The sequence below is a fragment of the Python bivittatus genome, unplaced genomic scaffold (assembly GCF_059951505.1).
Source record: "Python bivittatus isolate LINGU-HERP-01145 unplaced genomic scaffold, Pbiv_v1 ctg000190_np1212, whole genome shotgun sequence".
NCBI lineage: Eukaryota > Metazoa > Chordata > Lepidosauria > Squamata > Pythonidae > Python > Python bivittatus.
The window spans coordinates 3,752,489-3,771,749 of record NW_028277042.1 but is presented as its reverse complement, the minus strand read 5'-3'; the positions used below and the strand labels follow the sequence as shown (position 1 = coordinate 3,771,749).

General features: G+C 39.6%; 1 protein-coding gene across 1 annotated transcript in view; it reads right to left on the bottom strand.

The window, feature by feature from the left end:
- NUP93 (nucleoporin 93) overlaps positions 1–16,597 on the bottom strand; it is a 92,010-nt gene extending 75,413 nt beyond the window's left edge. Inside the window, exons 1-3 of the mRNA XM_007434233.3 lie at positions 16,501–16,597; positions 6,299–6,505; positions 4,481–4,598 (exon numbers count right to left, since the gene is read on the bottom strand). Coding sequence (XP_007434295.1) covers positions 4,481–4,598; positions 6,299–6,477 — 297 coding nt within the window. The 5' untranslated portion in view covers positions 6,478–6,505; positions 16,501–16,597. The remainder of the gene's footprint in view (positions 1–4,480; positions 4,599–6,298; positions 6,506–16,500) is intronic.
- Positions 16,598–19,261: the final 2,664 nt, after the last annotated feature.

Below are 19,261 nucleotides of genomic sequence, written 5' to 3'. Positions count from 1 at the left end.
AAGATGTGTGGACTTGAACACCCAGAATTCCCCCAGCCAGCCATGCTGGCTGGGGAATTCTGGGTGTTGAAGTCCACACATCTTCAAGTTCCCAAGGTTGAGAAACCCTGATCTAGATGTTTGGATTCCATGTTCCGGAATTCTCATCAATGGCCGTGCTGATTGCAGAATTTGGGACTTAAGGTACAACATCCATAAGTTATTAAGATTGGGAAATATTGCATGAAATCTTTAGGTTCCATGATGGCATTTACTGTCAGTAAGTTCGTTAATGACCAAAAAGGTTCTTTGTTTCCCTTCTCAATAACTAACACACAATTTCCGAGATGGCAAATAGCTTTAAAAAAAAGATACATGTTTGCTTCTTCTTTAATATTTGCTTAATGGAAATAATGAATCATCTTCAATGAAACAGAGTGGATAGACATGAGGATCCAAAAACTGATATTAATGACAATGCTTGGATACATGTACTTCATCTTCACAATTAATGACTGGCCTGATACATCAATGTGCATACCAGCATCCCTGGATTTTTTAAAAACATTTTTAATTTAAAAAAAGTACAGGTAGTCCTCATTTAGTGACCATTCAGTTACAACAGTGATGAAAAAGTAATTTTGTGACCAATCCTCGCATTTACGACTTTTGCAGGTCTGTAAAGCAAAGCTGAAGTAAGATCATAAGCATAGTCACAGTTTCACTTAGCGACCGCTTTGCTTTAACAACCAAGTTGCTGGTCCCAATTGTGGTTGCTAAACAAGGATTACCTGTAATGGAAAGCTAATGTACTATATGCTGACCTCCAGTAATATCCTTATTTACAAAATCCCACTAGTGTCCTTAGGAAATAAAAAATGATGAGTGGCTTCGTTCCGGCCCTTTGTAAGCATGTCTGCCTGAAAAAAAGTCAAAGGTAAATGGGGGTGGTGGTGGTAGAAGGTACCTCTAAAGGGCACTGAGAGATAGTGAAGACCAATCTCACTTCTGCCGTCTGATAAATGAAATAACCATGTTTGTTGTAGCAGCCATTTTATGAGAGTATTCTACATAAAATCCCAAAAGAACTTCTCAAAAATGCCCATCCTTATGATAGCTTTATTATTTTTAAGACCAGAGATAGACTGGAAGTTATCTATTTTTCATATCTTTTTTTCTTTTACTTTACCTCACTTTTTCTTTTCTTTTTCTTTATATTTTGTATTTCAAATTTTCTTTTTCATTTCTAACTTTTAAATATGTATCTTTAAAATCTTAATAAAATATTATTTTAAAAAATGCCCATCCTTATAGTTACAGAGAAGACCCCCACAGAGGAAGATCCCTATCTTCCTTACAATTCACCCAGAAGGCTGTCTGTTGGGGACCTAATGAGTCCCTGATCTAATACAACAAGCGATCATTCTCTTTTCCAAACATAACGTGAATCACACATTCCAGGGCCAGAATCAATTACAAGATCCAATGGGAAACATCTCCACAATATTTCTTCTTATTCTATCAGTCACCTAAGTGTTATTACTACTAAATAATTAACAAAATTAAGACATAAATTGGCATGACCCTCCTTAATCAGCACTGAAATCTAAAGATTAAAAAAACAGTTTCAGAGTAAAGACACCCAACTAATTATCACAATGGCAATGAGGTTGAAAGATACTGAACACATACAGTGGGGCAAAAAAGTATTTAGTCAGCCACTAATTGTGCAAGTTCTCCCACTTAAAAAGATGAGAGAGGCCTGTAATTTTCATCATAGGTATACCTCAACTATGAGAGACAAAATGAGGGAAAAAATCCAGAAAATCACATTGTCTGATTTTTAAAGAATTTATTTGCAAATCATGGTGGAAAATAAGTATTTGGTCACCTACAAACAAGCAAGATGTCTGGCTCTCACAGACCTGTAACTACTTCTTTAAGAAGCTCCTCTGTCCTCCACTCGTTACCTGTAGTAATGGCACCTGTTTGACCTTGTTATCAGTATAAAAGACACCTGTCCACAACCTCAAATAGTCACACTCTGAACTCCATTATGGCCAAGACCAAAGAGCTGTTGAAGGACACCAGAAACAAAATTGTAGACCTGCACCAGGCTGGGAAGACTGAATCTGCAATAGGCAAGCAGCTTGGTGTGAAGAAATCAACTGTGGGAGCAATAATTAGAAAATGGAAGACATACAAGACCACTGATAATCTCCCTCGATCTGGGGCTCCACGCAAGATCTCACCCCGTGGGGTCAAAATGATCACAAGAACGGTGAGCAAAAATCCCAGAACCACACGGGGGGACCTAGTGAATGACCTGCAGAGAGCTGGGACCAAAGTAACAAAGGCTACCATCAGTAACACACTACGCCGCCAGGGACTCAAATCCTGCAGTGCCAGACGTGTCCCCCTGCTTAAGCCAGTACATGTCCGGGCCCGTCTGAAGTTTGCTAGAGAGCATTTGGATGATCCAGAAGAGGATTGGGAGAATGTCATATGGTCAGATGAAACCAAAGTAGAACGTTTTGGTCTAAACTCAACTCGTCGTGTTTGGAGGAGAGAGAATGCTGAGTTGCATCCAAAGAACACCATACGTACTGTGAAGCATGGGGGTGGAAACATCATGCTTTGGGGCTGTTTTTCTGCAAAGGGATCAGGACGACTGATCCGTGTAAAGGAAAGAATGAATTGGGCCATGTATCATGAGATTTTGAGTGAACACCTCCTTCCATCAGCAAGGGCATTGAAGATGAAACGTGGCTGGGTCTTTCAGCATGACAATGATCCCAAACACACCGCCTGGGCAACGAAGGAGTGGCTTCGTAAGAAGCATTTCAAGGTCCTGGAGCGGCCTAGCCAGTCTCCAGATCTCAACCCCATGGAAAACCTTTGGAGGGAGTTGAAAGTCCGTGTTGCCCAGCGACAGCCCCAAAACATCACTGCTCTAGAGGAGATCTGCATGGAGGAATGGGCCAAAATACCAGCAACAGTGTGTGAAAACCTTGTGAAGACTTGCAGAAAACGTTTGACCTCTGTCATTGCCAACAAAGGATATATAACAAAGTATTGAGATGAACTTTTGATATTGACCAAATACTTATTTTCCACCATGATTTGCAAATAAATTCTTTAAAAATCAGACAATGTGATTTTCTGGATTTTTTCCCCCCATTTTGTCTCTCATAGTTGATGAAATTCACCTATGATGAAAATTACAGGCCTCTCTCATCTTTTTAAGTGGGAGAACTTGCACAATTAGTGGCTGACTAAATACTTTTTTGCCCCACTGTAGGTATTATTTATGGGTTCAAGTTCTTGTTCAGTTAGCAAAAGTACATAAATTGCAGCCTTCGAAGCTGAAACTGCACTCTCAGAATCTCACAAAAATTTTGTCAATTTCTAGAATGTAGAAATTCTAAACATGACTGAAGGTGAAATAATTAACTACATAAGGAAAAATATAATGTAATTGTATTAAATTTTTAAAACAAGGCTGTGCACTGCTGATATGTAGGAAAGCAAAAATAAGCAAGGATGTCCTGGATATGACACTGCTCATCTTTCACTGAAAGGGTAGAATCCCAACTGATAAAACTACCTCACCTACCATTATACAGCACTGGGATAGATAGGAAAAGGAAAAAAAATCAGATTCAACAAAGCAAGGAACATAATGTTACAAGCAGAATAGGTTGTGCTTTAGTCATATTCAAAATTCAGTCCATGAAATACTCAGATTTTATGTTGAAAATTAAGGAGAGGGAACTGGATTGCCATAGCAGAACAGAGGAATGCAGGATACTGCCTAAGATTAAGTTAAACCAATCATCCATCAAATTCAATTTTTTTTTTTGCACCACACAAATCATATTACCCCATAACCTGTAGTTCACAAAGCACTAGAGCTAGTTTCGCTTCTTTCCAAACAAAAGAAGGCACGCTGTGAGGCAATGAAATAAGTAAGCCAGTTGCTGAACAAGAACAAATATACTGGGTCGCAGACAGAATTCTTTCTCAGTGTTCCCAGGGATCAAACTCAGGATATATTGTAAGGAAGTATGCAGTTTATTACTGAGTTAGAGCCCTTCCCTTAAAATTCAGCTAGAGAAAATAAGAAAAGTAAACACAGAAAGTCTATCCTCTACAAACTGAGATTACTGCAGTGTTGTCCTTTGAATATGTACCAGCTATTTTAGTGAGTAAACAAGCTGATGTATAGAATAGTCTTCCAACAGTGCCTCCACTGAAAACAATTACATGCACAGAAGAGTATTCCAGCATCAAGACACTTAAACATGAAATACAGAATGCAAGCCTTTACTCTTGAACAATTATTAGCAAATGAGGGCCTTCTCCCCATCCCTTGCATTCTTTCTCTGAACGAGAAAATGTGAATATTTCCTAGTGCACACAGTACATATATAAAGCATTGCCAAATACATGTGCTTCTTTGATTAAGTGAACATAGCTTTTGTTATTACATGGCCCTAACCTGTATATCTGTGTCTTTTACAGGCTCTAGAGGTTCAAATGTTGTTGCAGCACTAAGGCTCTCCAAGCGCTGAGATATGTGGGATATATCAAGGCCTCTGGACCCAAGAAGAACTGATCTGGAAGACAGATGAAAACAGAGGATGAAAGGCACAGATACTAGAACAAGGCAACACAGCCATTTCTATCAAAATACAATATAATTCCAGAGACCTGATCAGTATACCACTAGCTTTTGATCTCTCTTAAAACCTCTACAAAACGTGGATTGAAATAAACATGGAACAACTTTTGGACAAATGGTCCATCAAGCAACAAAACCATCAATCAAGGAGAACAGTGTTGATAGACTTTTCAATATCTGCTGACTGACATCCTGCACATGTTCCAAAAAAAAAGTGACCACATTTGAATTTGACACCATATGCCCTTCAATGTATCAACAGCTATTTTCTCTGGCATTTTTCTTCTAGCCATTCTCATTCAATCTGATGAAAGAAAATCTGCTTTAGAAATTATTTCAATGGAGGAGAGAATTTTCAAGAAATTCTCATGGGAGAAATTTGGTGGTCTTTCTCCAATGAATGCCTTACAGGCAGGAAAAGGGGATATAAACTGAGATAAATAGTAATAATTTTATGGAAATGAGAGTTGGGGATGACAGGAAAAACATAACAGTAAGTTGAACACAGCAGTGTACTTAAGAAATATATATGGTAAAACAAGAAGAGATGTGTTCAAGAATGAATGGGTGATGGATTGAATGCAAAAGTGGGTACTCAGTGTGAAAGAAGTACATTGAGGTAGCTTGGTCATAAAGAATGAATGAGGATTCAATTGCAAAAATATATACAGTATGAAATAGTGAATGGACTGAGAGGAAGAATAAAACCAAAAAAGCTGTGGTTGATGGAGTTGAAGAGAAAAAAGAAGAGGTGAGAACTCTGAAGAACAAAAGTCAATATAGGATGTGGAGTCTGCTGTGATGGAAACAAGGATGTCTTATAAGGACAGAAAAGTTAAGATAAGTATTTATTATTTATTTGGTTGGTTTATAACTTGCTTTTTCATTGTTAGTCCTTCCTTCTCTCTTTCCCCACAACAGCCACCCTGTGAAGCAGCCTGGGTTAAGAAAGAGGAACTGGCCCCAAGTCACCCAAGGAACTTCCATAACTGAGGGCAGACTTGAATCTGAGTTTCCCCAATGCCAGTCCAACACTTTAACTGCTGTGCCATGCTATAAACTAGATTCAGTATTCTTTTCTCTTATCACTTGCTTTTACTTTCTTTTGTTCATTATATCTTACACTTTTCCTGCACTTCACATACCATTACTTACCCCAAAAAGGATGAGTCTGATGGGTATGTATGTTGTTGTGGGGAGAGCCCTCCATTTAACTCTACTGTCCCTTCCCTGGTAGTATGCAACGTCCCTGACTTCCTACACTTCCATCAAATCCCCAAAGAAGAGATCAAACAGGGCCAATGACATCTTCTTACTGGCCTTTTTCAGAACCAGTACTGAAGACAAAGTCTCCCTTTGAGAAGTGGGTGGGGACTTTTTGTTTCCACTGGAAAACTCCTCCATAAAATTTTTCTGCACATGAATTTGGTGACTTTCAAAAGGCCATTTCCATCCAGTTGCAGTAGAAGCCAGACAGCACAAGTCTTTTCATGATGAAGCTGAAAATCTTTATGCCATCCTGCAGCAGAACTCTATGCATCATAATGCAAGCAGAGTATATCCACTGGGGTTTACTCCCCAGCAATGCAACTCTAGCAGCCATTGGTAGATGTTTCAAGCAACCCAGGGACTTACGCCTTGACATCTGCTGTTTCTTGTGAGGTACGGGTTAGTGTCCGGGAACGCAAACGCTCCCCTGCCTGTTGGATCTCCTGGAGATTGCGTTCAACATGAGGAAGCTCCGCAATACCTTCTGTCTCTGCTGCAAGCTGTTCTGCCTGCTGCAGAAGCTCGCCAAATCCTTCTGCATCCATCCGCACGCCTGACTGCTATGCGGAAAACCTAAAGAAGCAAGCAGGAAGAATAAAATTTATAATCAAGTCAGTCCAGAAAGGCAATCACTTACCTAATCTACCATTTCTGATTATCACCTGGGAACAGAATAGAAATGATGGAGACCATGACCAGCTTCATCAGTCAAACTATCTGCTAGACTACAAGGAATTTTACCTGCAAGTCTGCTTGCTGGCATGCAGCCATATATCAATGAATGGCAGTCATAGAAATTGAGCATCAATAAAGCATTAATGGAAGAATAACTAAAAATTAGTAATGGAACTGCTCAGGTGTGGATGCAAAGGTAAGGCCACCTTATTATGCTCTAAGAAATTTATTTTCAAGTGCCAGTTTCAGAAGTGCATCTCCAAACCACTTGCTGCTCAAGGTAAAAGAAGAACACTTTTTTATTTAAATCTTTAATTTTTCAAAATACCCCTTGCTAAAAGTCTACGTACAAGTATATTAAAGATACTACATAAAACCAAACTAGGACACAGTGGCATGTTACAAAATGGCACAAATTCAAGAATAGACCAAGATTAAAGGCCAATATGGCATGACATAACATGTGGTCCTGCCTCTTTTTTTTTAGGGCCCCAGTCTAGAGGCTGATGAGTTTACTCTACATGAGGAGACCTGGTACTAGGTAGGACTGGTGGATTTTTCATATTTGCTTCTAGGCATCCATGTCTGAAGCATCCAGAAAGGCCAGAAGTTTTGCAGACTACTTCTACAGAAGAAAGACAAATACTGGTCTTGGTTCTCATTTCTAAAGCTCCAAACCTCAGCTAAAAGCCAGTTCAGTTATGCTTAAAACTCTTGTGATTTTTGAGGGAAGACTAGCAGGCAAGGATTGGCCAGAAATTTAATAATCCAATCACAATTTCTTCCAGAAAATCCGCAAGGGGCTTCCATTCCAACATTAACTCTTTTCACATCTATTCCTGCGTAGGAGTCATTTCAAAGTACTCTGAGGGAAGAATAAGTTGTGCCAAAACAAGCAGCAATCTGCTAAGTGCTTTAAAAGCCAAATTTATGAGGCTTTTATTTTCAGCAAGCCAGCCTCACACTGTAGATTTACTTTTCACTTCCGATCATGCTGTCTTCTCTGTGATAGTTTATTGTCATGTGAAGTTTGTCTAATTTGGCAATCTTGAAGAATTCCCAAGGCATTTGAGCCAGCCTCTCCTTCATTGTGTTAAGGAAAACATTTCACTATTAGAACAGGAATTGAAAGCATATTTGACAAGTCAGACAAAATGGTAAGAGATTTGTATAAAACTCTTTTCCAACATTCCTTCACATTCAAAAATGAACAAGAAATGGGGACGACCTAGCATGGTGCCTCAACAGTTGAGGTCAGTATGGGCAGAAAACTTCTCAATACTTTTGCCCCAAAAGTATCTATCAGCCAAGCATATATGCAACATATAAGCCACCGCTGGGTGTTACATAAGCTCTGCATGATTGCATATTTACTCCTCCCCATTTAACTTTGATATAGTGTTGTGTTTGCACATTATACTAAACCATAAGATGATCTGTTTAGCTCAATACACTATGTGAGCTGAGCCATTTATGGTTTTATGTATCATGTGAATCTGTGGTTTATTCAACTTTATTCAATTAACCATGACCATGCAAACCATGGCTCATAACAAATGTGCATTAAGCCATAACATGATTTGATTGGTTTGGATTGGTTTGAGTTTGGTTTTAGTGTATTGTATGGCTGTACTGATTTTTTTTAGCAAATACTGCTTAAGCAAACCAGGGCGGGGCGTGAAACTAGTCATAGTGTATTTGTATCTCAAACTCCAAAATCAGCAAACAGTAATTTGCTTCAGTTCTCCAAACCAGAACTGCAAAGCATGGATATGTGGCCAGGAGCATGGAAGCCAAAAGCTCATTGGTATAACATCAAGCCATAGGAATGGTCAGAAAGTCATCTGCTAAACATAATGGATATTACTGCAATAAATGTAAAAATTGCTCTATATTTCTGGGCAGCATGGCCCTCACTGGCAAGGACTCTACAGAAATCTGCAATCTGCTTACTAGATGCTGGATTTTGTGGGAATGTACCTGGCCTTTCATCATGAGCCCTTCGTTCATCATGATAGCTATTTTGTTAGAGAAAGGTAAAACCTATTATTTATTCCCAGAGTGTCATGCAGACATCAAACTGCAAAGTATCAGGTTGGCTCCAAATAACAGAGACCACATGAATCTCCCTTCAGTGCAAGCCAGCATACTCTTAGCATTAACCACCAGCAGCCTTGGATAAGCCAATAAACAGCATGTGCAATGGAGACAGAAGCCAGGGAGGGAGCACAGCCATGGAGAAAAAACATTTTCATGCCCTGCAATGCAGTAAGGATGCTGCTTCGGCATCTCCTTGCAAGCTGTTTCCCCTCTGGCAAAGAAGAACAGCCTCTGCTGGCAGACAGTGACCAAAGCAGTCACACTCCCACTCAGATAAGGCTGTGCCTGCCAATTTCAAAAGCAGCAGCAGTGCGTCTGGCTATGACTGCAAGAATGGCATATGCTGCTTTGATCTGGTTCACTTTTTTTCATTAACTACCACGCTGGAAACACATCAGCACAACAGCAGCAAACTTCATGTATAGTGACAAAGCCAAAAAAGAGGAGGAGGAGGAGGAGGAGGAGGAGGAGGAGGAGGAGGTGGCGGCACAGCAAAGCACACTCTGAGGATTGTTTCTGCAAGGGCACTTTCTTGCTCGTTTTTAAAAAGACGCCCCTGGGAAGCGTAAATCGGCCAAATCATACAAATTGCAGTTCAAGCTGGAATGATCAAGCCAGCAAATGGCAGAGAAGATCCAGGGGAAGTTGCAAGATGCAGGGTAGATATTCAGCTGCCTGTACAACTTATCCAATTGAGAGAGGGTAGGAGACAGAAAGCAAGGAAAATCAGAGCACTCATTTAGCATATCCAAAGCTAACCATCCTCAACTAAATGTCCTTCAAATGGATTGGGACTACAAGTCTCAGAATCACAGCCAGCATGAGTATTACCCATGCTGCCTTTATCATTATTAAATGGTTAAGTGTGCTCTGTTTTTATGCCTTTTACGCTATAATTTTTATTGTGGGCTTTTAGTAATAATAAAAATAATTCATTAAACTTGTATGTCGCCCAACTCGCTATACTGTAAAACATAAAAAATAAAGATAAAAGTTGGCAAGCGCAATATTGTGGGTCTTTTAACTGTGGACTATCCTTATATCTTATATATCTTATATAATATTATATATATTATATACTCAGGGAGGCAGTGAAGGACTGGAAGGCCTGGTGCAATATGTTTCATGAGGTCACAAAGAGTCGGACACGACTTAACAACCAAACAACAACAAATATATTATATAAGATACTATATATTATATAAGATATAAGGACAGTCCAGTTATTTTATATATATATATATATGTATAATATATAATATATATATATTTTATATATAAAATATCTGTGAACACTTGCACAACAGCGTGTCTTCTTCGAACCCAAAGGACTACCATATATCATTATATACCACCTTGAGTCAATAGTATATTACTTGGCATATAAGTGGAATAAACAAGCAAATTGCAGGAGCTTTAATCCAAGCACATATGAAAAACACCAAGTTGGGACAGGATGCATTAAACTAATATTTTTTTAGAAAATGCATTGTACTCCTAGCAAGCAAGGTCAGTACCATAAATATACAAATATAAAATAACTCAATGGCACAGCATGTTCAGGGCTGGAGTCAGGATTTTTAAAAAATGTTTCTAGCAGAGAAGGATTTAAGGAGTGGATCAGTGTTGTCTTCCTCTGTCTGTCTGTCTGTTTAACTGGCTATTCTTCAACTCTTCTAGGAGTGATGAACCTATCTAAAACCTTTGCATCAGTATAACTTTTTATTTTGTTGCCTGATGAAAACTAGCAGAAAATTATGTTGTCACTATTTAGCACTTTGTAACCAAATTTCAGCAGAATAATCTTGAGCAACTCTTGCAGAGTCTGAATTGCCTATTTTTGATATAAATGAGTATGTTAGAATGCCCCTCCACCCCCACCTATATTTGAAAACAAAATTAAAATGGGATACAGCAATACAATCAACATCCTCAGAATGATATGCACATCCTACAATTATTCCACCTTCTGCTTTACTTGAGAATGTAAACATGATTCAGTGAGAAAAAATAGTAAAATTAATTTGTTAGTAGAAATGAAATGAAATGAAATGCAAAACTTTATTGCAGTCATTAACCAGCACAAGGAAATCGGTGTGCAGATATTCAAAACTAAATTGACAATATCAGGGTAGTTAGGAGAAATACATTCAAAGAATTTTGGCTAAAAACAATATTAAAAACAAAGAATGCTACGATGTCTGCTCAGGTTATACATATGAGACAAAAGAGAAAAGTGATTAAGTTAGTATAAATTAATATAACAGATTTATTTTGTTTTGAAGATTGCCTGCTTCCAAACTGGATTGATCTCATATTTTAAAGTAACTCTTTATGAGTTCAGTATTGTATGTCCGGTAATCTCAAAGTAAAAATTTGCTAGAAAGATAGATACAATAAATATATTTAAACTTCTTCATAAAGGATCAATTTAGGAGAGATACATTTCACACAAGGTATCTCTCATAAATTCTGAAGTCAGAATCTTGGGACCCAATGTAAATGTCCAGGTTTGCAGCAACTTCCCTCCAGATATAAATTACAGGGGAGCAATGGTGGAAGAAGGGTGTTTCTCAATTTGCTGCTTGTGAGCACCAGTTGGCGACTGTGAGAAATAAAATGCTGATCTAAGATGGGTCTTGATCTGATCCAGCAGGACTGTTATTGTGGGGGGGGGGGGCTGTACCACCATGTCTTCTGAACTGGCTCTTTGATGTTAAGGTACTATCTTCCAAGAAGCTAAACTATAAACCTATGCATGGATTTCGTGAACATATTCCCAGGACTGTATCCAATTACAACTAGCTAAGATGTTAGATGTGAATAAGAAGTCAAGTTTAACAGGAGCTACCCAAATCAATGCAGCAGATTAGGGCTGGGGATGTTTTCATTCAAGGCATCAGATCTAGCAAAGTCAGTGGAAGAAACAAAACACTGGAACACAAGATAAGGTGCAAATCTTTATTTGGATATCAGCCACCTGGGCATATGTAGCATGTATCATTATTAGTCTTAGTTTCTGTCCTGTAAAAATAGGAATGATATTACTCTTTAGGTAAGGGTAACAATCACTGCCCAAGCCTGCATGACTGTACTACAAATATTATTAACAATCTGAAAGTGCCTCAGTTCCCCATCAAAGAGCAGAATCCATTTGTTAGGAAAGGTCCAAAGAGCTGGGTTTCTTTAGGCGGAAATATTAAAATACATTTTATGGAGGGCTTAAAAATATTGATATGCACCAGTATGAGATCCACATAAGACTAAAATAAAAATAAAAGCAGGAGTATTATAACCTCCTTCACCATAGTATCAAACTATATAGCATTTTGGATTTAATGCTGACTTGAATGGACAGAAGCAAACTGGGGAAGGAGGATCTGGTGAAGAAGGGTCAGATTCAATGATCAAACATTCAAAAAGAGTAGCAAATGTAGTGGAGCACAATTGCCATTGTTTCCCGTGAGCACGCTTCTGTTGTCTATTGGTTATTTATCCCCCAACTGATCAAGAATTACAGCCTTTCTTTGAAAATGACAGCTTTCAAATATCTTCCAGACCATCAGTGTACAGGTGGAATCTTTACATGGGGAAAGTTTACTGCATTCAAGAGAATGCAGACAGACTCTTAATGGGGCTGCTCAGCATAGGAAAGATTAGCAGAGTCATGAGGCCAGGATATTTGTGGAAAGAGCAGCAGTGCAGATCACAAAGAGAGAAGGAATTTGAATTCCAAATAGTGATCCAAAATCCAGGTAAGGCAAGACTGTTAAAAAAAAAAAAAAAAACTGATGATCTGTCAGTTAATTGTTGCTGCTTTAAGCCACAAATTATACTCTAGAACAAAATTATCCATTGCAGCTCTCTTGAAAACGAAAACTAAAAAATAACTGGCTTCTATTTACTAATTAGCACACTCACTTCTGGAATTTAAGCCAAAAAGAAAGGAGATGGAAAGCAACGATGGGTCAGGTAAAATTATTTCTTACTGGGCCAGTGAAGAATGTGTAAAATCAAATGTGGAGAGACAACACAATCCATTGTACTTTCAACTCTGGTAAAGTTCTGGGCCCTGAAAAGGACAGAGAGAGAAAAGAAAAAGGCACACAGGTGTGAGTTCAATAGTCCTCTATTATTGCTGGGGGGAAAGAACATCAAAGACAGATAGAAAAGAGACACATGAATAAGTTGAGTATGAGGAAAGCATGAGGGTCCAGCTCTGCAAGAATGCCTCCTGCTCAAACCCAATGAAACAGGAAAAACTAATTAGACAATATAAAGCCATGGCATGCTTATACCGACTGCAGGTTAAATTGTAGTTAAGATGGGTGAAAGATGGCATGCTGTAGCAGTTAAGGTGTAGGAGTAGCATTCAGGAGACATAACCATGGAAGCTCACCCATGGAAGACTCAACCATAGACTCAACCATGGAAGCTCACTGGGTGACTTTGGATAGGTCACCCTCTTTCAGCCCAATCCAACTCAGAGGGTTGTTGTAGGGGAAAATGGGAGGAGGGAGTGTGATGTTCACTGCCTTGAGTTCTTGAATGAAACCCAACAAACAAATGAATTGTGCCCATCATTCAAAAAAGGTTTATGTTAGTTACAGTGCTGCATGTCTTAGAAATCCATATTTGGGAAGTGGGTTGCACATGAAATACCAAATTTCCCAACTTAAAGAACTGCCACAGAAAAATAGAGAAGATGCACACCAGCCAACCAGTTTGCTGTGATGAAAAAGGAATGTATACATTCTAATAAGCACTGTGCGCTGCCCACACAATTTAGGATTCATCAGAATTCAGCTCTGCAATGCAGGTCTACCTGGTAAATACATATAATTGCCAGTGGTCAATGCATATTTGCAATTCAAACAAGCCCAAGTAGTAAAAAAAAAGAAAAAAAGACCCTGTGTGGCTTGAATGCATAGCCCTGTGCACAGAAGAAGAAAAATAGTCCATTGGTCCTATGTAATATTTTCTGAAGCTACACATCTCCTAATTACAGAGATCTTCATGGCTTACAAGAGCTGCATCTGCAAACCTATAGTCCTGATAATCCAAGAAAATTCAAACAGTGTGCTCTAAAAAAAATGTTAACAGCTTCCCAATTAAAAGTGTGGGATTCATTATTAGACACCAATGGCATCTGAGCAGAAACAAGCAAGCTCTCACAGACAGGACTGGCATCAAAATACTGGAAAAAGAATTGTTTACTCCAGCTATCTGAAATTCATCACTGTGTACAAAACCTCTTTGTGCAAAAATTACTTATGAAGTTCAGTAGTAGAAAGCAAGAGGGATGGGGGAAAGGACTGTCATCTTGGTAATGTAGTGTAACATGCAAACAGAATAGAATTGAATTAGTGGCTTAACACAATTTGAGATACTCCCACCAAAGAAGAGGAATATGCCACATTGAACCGGTTCTGGACAAGATAAAGTAGTCACCGATTAATCCATTTATGCTTGAAGTTCCACCATGTTGGGAAGACAATCTTGTTTTATGAGCCATTTTTATGCTGCCTTCAGGTTTATCTTTCTGATATATTACCTTCAGATTTAATTATTTTAATTTTGCATTTTTGGATATTGTTTACTACCTCTACCCTTACACTGGAAAGGTAAGATTTCTTAATACAAATACATGTTAAAAAGCACAATATGATTGGAGGGATCAGGAAAATAAGAGCAAAAATGCCACCATAATAGGATTTACTAACTTATATTTCTAAAACTTAAACTTTGCTACATGCAGTGGTTTATTAAAGATTTACATGATATCTTAAAGGAAAACCAAAATTGTTAATAAATTTAAAGCAATGGGCTATTCTAAAAAATGGAAAATTCTTTAAAAAACTATTCTAAAAAACTAAAGAACTCCAAAGAAGCAGAAGCACAACCAAAAATACTAAAACATATATGGAAGGGAGAACAAAATATAGACCATCATTATTAGTGCAAAATCACATATTTCGAGGAGTACAATATGACACTGTACAGTGTATGACTTTCTTGATTTCCCCTGCACCCAAAAAAATCCCCCATATCCTGAAGTTGGTTAGAGTGAATGATGACTATCTGAAAATCACACTGGAAAACTTCAAATTGTAAGGATGGACTTTACCTATCTCCCCAGGCCTACTTCAAAACCTGAATCACTTTAGCACATTCAGTATACTGTATTCCCACAACATACGGAACCAGAAACTAGCCAAGCACATGTATTTCTTTATTTTCTTTATTTATATTTCAAATTTGGTAATCACCCATCTCACTAGGAAGCGACTCTTCCTAGTGATTTAAGGCTAACCATTATGCAAACCCAATATGCATAGTTCATTTATGGATTGCTTTATTGTGTTAACCCAGAAAACTGGAGTAATTCCATCAACTATGACTACATTTGTTTTGTAAACACAAATCCTGGCTCTCAAGGCTCTGCTTCACCATTTTGGGAAAAGAATGCTGAACCAGAGAGGCTTAGCCCTGATCCAGCCTTTCTTATGTTCTTAGAAGCAAATAAGTGTTTAAAGGTGAACAGTAAGTATACAGAGGACTGTAGATTTGCAGTGTAGCCTTACTCATTATGCAGATGTTTAGGACTGAAATTTAGCAATGAAATCATACGTACATTTAGCCAGAAGAAGCTGATGGAGTCTAACTAGAAAAGTTATACATTCAAAGAACTTGTAATTCTTCTGCCCTCCCATCTAATTCTTACTTGTCCTGAGTGAGTCATGCTCTTCAGAATCTCAAGCAAAGGTTTATTCACCACCAGTTATCTGATCTTTTTAGGATGGAAAAGCCAGATATTAAATTTGGCACCTTCTGTATATATAGCTGAGAGCCATTATGGTGCAGTAAGACGCTGGTCTAGAATCCAGGAAACTGTGATTTCTAGTCCTCCTTTAGGTACAGAAACTGACTGGGTGACTTTGGGCCAATCCTTCTCTTCAGCCAAACCCTCCTCAAAGGGTGGTTGTTGTGGGGAAAATAGGAGGCGGGAGCATTATATATAGTGCCCTGATTTTTTGTACAAATCAAGGTGAGATATGAATAAACAGAGCTAGCAGCTTGAATAAGAATTTGTTGAAATCCCATGTCATATTGTAATAATAATAGCTGAATGGCCCTTCCAGGTCAGAGTGCTCTTCTTCTAAATCAGTGTTTCTCAAACTTGGCAACTTTAAGACATGTGGGCTTCAACTCCCAGAATTCCCCAACTATACCGGCTGGGGAATTTTAGGAGTTCAAGTTCACATGTCTTAAAGTTGCCAAGTTTGAAAAACATTGTTCTAAATGCTAGTTAGCCACGTGACAGAAAAGTCAGAATTATTAGCCCGAATAAAACCTCCGTTTCCGGAGACGCTCTACCAGATGCAGCGAGGAGAAAGGGCTGTTACCTTCCTGCCCCTGAGACTCCTAACGGAAAAAGCCTCTGGAGGACCAGGTACTTGTTGGTCGTGACCCACCAAAGTTAAAAAGCGGGGCTCGTATCTTCACGGGGCACGCAAAATCTAACCCATGCCCTCTTCAACCTCCACATGCATTGAGACTTCAACCCCCAGAATTCCCTAAACCACTCAACCATTGGCCTTACCACTCAAGGAATTCTGGGAGTTGAAGTCCAAAAGGTTTAAAGACAGCCCCTGTTTGCGGAAAGCTTGAAGGAAAATGGACCCATGGGGGCACTTCGAGCTACGGCCCCGCATTCCGGAAAGCACGAGGGAGATTATCAAATAGGCTCGCGAAAGAAGGCGCAAGTTCTACCTCAGCGCGGCCACACTTACCGTCTCTCTCCTTCCGCCGGCGGCGCTCTCACATCGACGCGTGCCGTGCGCATCGATTGGTGGAGAGTCCGGCTTCTCCCAGCAGCCCTTGCGACGGCGCGCAAAGCTGGCCCTGCCCCCCACCCTTACGGAGTTTGGGAGGGCGGGATCGTGAGGAGAATACAGTGCACAAATAATATGAAATAAACATGAGAGTTGCCTACGTGGGAAATACTTGCTTTTTCTCGTTGTTTTCCTCCTCTCTCCGTTTTCCTTCCCACCACATGGTGGGGGGAATGAAATATGGGTGGCTGCTATGGGACACCTCCCTAAATCACGACTAGCCAGGCTTCGTTGCCATGGAGACAAGAGGCCCTACAGCTTTTTAACGTTCGCTGGCCATGAAAAATCTAACCGGGGGACGGGGGACTGGTGATAACTGGTCAGAAGACCACCAGGAGATTACAGCCTGTACAAGAGTAAAAAACAACAACAAAGCCAGTGTGTAATGTGGTCAGGAAAACATGGATGTGTCCATACAAACATCACCAGGCCACAAATGGAAACCTTTGTTTTAATACCCATCAGGTGGAAACAATTTGGTCTTGATTAGTCCTTGAATGGGAGACCACCAGGAAACCCTAGGAGGGTGGCTTAGACTGGGAAGTCCAAAAAGAATCCCCAAAGAAGACAATGGGGAACCACTAAAGCACTTTTGCCAAGAAAAAGCCATTCAGAGTTTACTGGAATGGGTGGACATTACCCATTTAATTAATAACAGCAACAATAATATTTCATAATAGTAATTCATGGAAATGTCCATGAAGCAACTAAAGTTGGTCTCCGGGTAAAGCTGACTTGTAGAGACTGTGTGTTTGTGTGTTGGGGGAACCCATCCGACTAATTTATTCAATTAATTTTTTGCAGGTTGGGCGAACCTGAGAGCGAACATGTTGCGTGCAATCTCCCAGGGCCTCCTGGAGGAGGAGGAAATAAACCCCACTGAACACTGTAGTGGAATGAATGAAAAGGTGTTTATCCTCCACCTTTCAGGACTGTCTTTACCATTAAAAAGAAAAAGGACATGCCAAACTACATTCAAAAATCATCATGAATTTGAGCAATTTCAGTTCAAATAAAACAGGGTTTTAGACAATATGTTTTAAAAGCACTGTGAAAAGCAACCGCAGTTGGAGGTAGCTAGGAGTGTGTGTGGAAGAGAGGAGGCCACCACTAAGAAGGCCCTGCCTCACCCTCCATTGCTAACAGTCTGGGATTCAGAAGGTCCACTGAAGATGGAGACAGGCTCATTTTAGCATCCTTCAAATAATCTGGACCTGGATATTTATTATGCAAACCTAGTTAGTGGTTGTGTTTGCACAATAGGTGAACTGAACCGACCCCAACTATTTCCTGGGTTAACACAAGAGGCTGAATCATAAACTAACCACTAGGCTAGATTATACAATGTTAAGCCATCCCAAAGCTAAGGTTCAAATAAAGCATGCTTAGGCCAATACTGGCTGCTAGGTTCTTAAGTGATTGTGTGTGCAAACACAACCAATCTGTAAATACACACCATTTGAAACTTTTTATCCAGTGACATGTTTATCCATGGTGTACACCTTAGGAAAGAGACATTTAAACTAACCATATGGGCTGGTTTGTAGATTGGTGTGTTAGGCTAATCCAACTGGCAGAGATCGCAGACTCCACTACATGATTAACCATGGTTTGTAAACCACTCTAGGCAGGATTCCCACAATCCTGCGCCCTCATTAAACACTAAATTTTTTTATGATGATTTGATTTCTCCCCGATTACATCTGCCTGTGCCACCAAATCCAGCGGAGAGGGCATGCTGTGGGTCCCATCAGCTCAGGAGTTACATTTGGCAGGTCCTAGGAGGTGGGCCTTTTCTGCTGTGGCACCCACTCTATGGAATATCTTTCCCTCCAAAGTGAGGCTGGCTTCATCACTTCTGACTTTCTGAAGGTCCCTCAAAACCTGGTTCTGCCATCAGGCCTGGGGACCCCAGGGGATCGATAAATTATTGAGGTGGCTACACTATTATTAACATCTGTTTGTCTGCTATTTCTTCTCTTTTAGCTTGTTTGTTACACTTTTTAAATGTTTTTTTAATACTGTTAATAATTATTATTTGGTATTTATTAACTCATGGTTTTTAGCCTTGTTGTACGGTGCCCAGAGTCACCTGTTTGTGAGATGGGCAGCTATATAAATTTGACAAATAAATAAACTGCACAAAAACTGGCCACTTAGGTTGGGTTCAGGGCCTTGGGGGACCCAGGCATGGGAGGAACCAAGATATCCCCTGAAGCCTTCAGAGGGCTTCTCTATTGGGACTCCACAAGTTCTGCAAACAGCAATTGCATTTTCGTTGTACATTTAATAAGGTTGTAAGTCCGTTGCCTTGCATCGCGCTGGGTTGTTGGGAGCCTCCTAAGGAGTCCCCTAAGGGAGATCGGCAGTTGTACCAATCAAATGAATAAACACCTTTTCATTTCTTTTTATATTTTTTATTGAAGAATTTGTTTACAAAGTCAAAAAGATGAACACAAAACAATATAAAGAAAGAGAAAAAGGAAAAAAGGGTTAAAGCAATAAGGGGCGGGGGGAAAAGAAACAGAAAACAGACAGTGAAGGCAGCCACTTCCAATCTTCACAGCAGTTATAGACGTATCCAATAACGTGGCTCCCTTCTGCCCGTATTCTGCCCATTTTCTAACCCCCAGCTTAGGGGGTGGGGGAACCCAGGCGA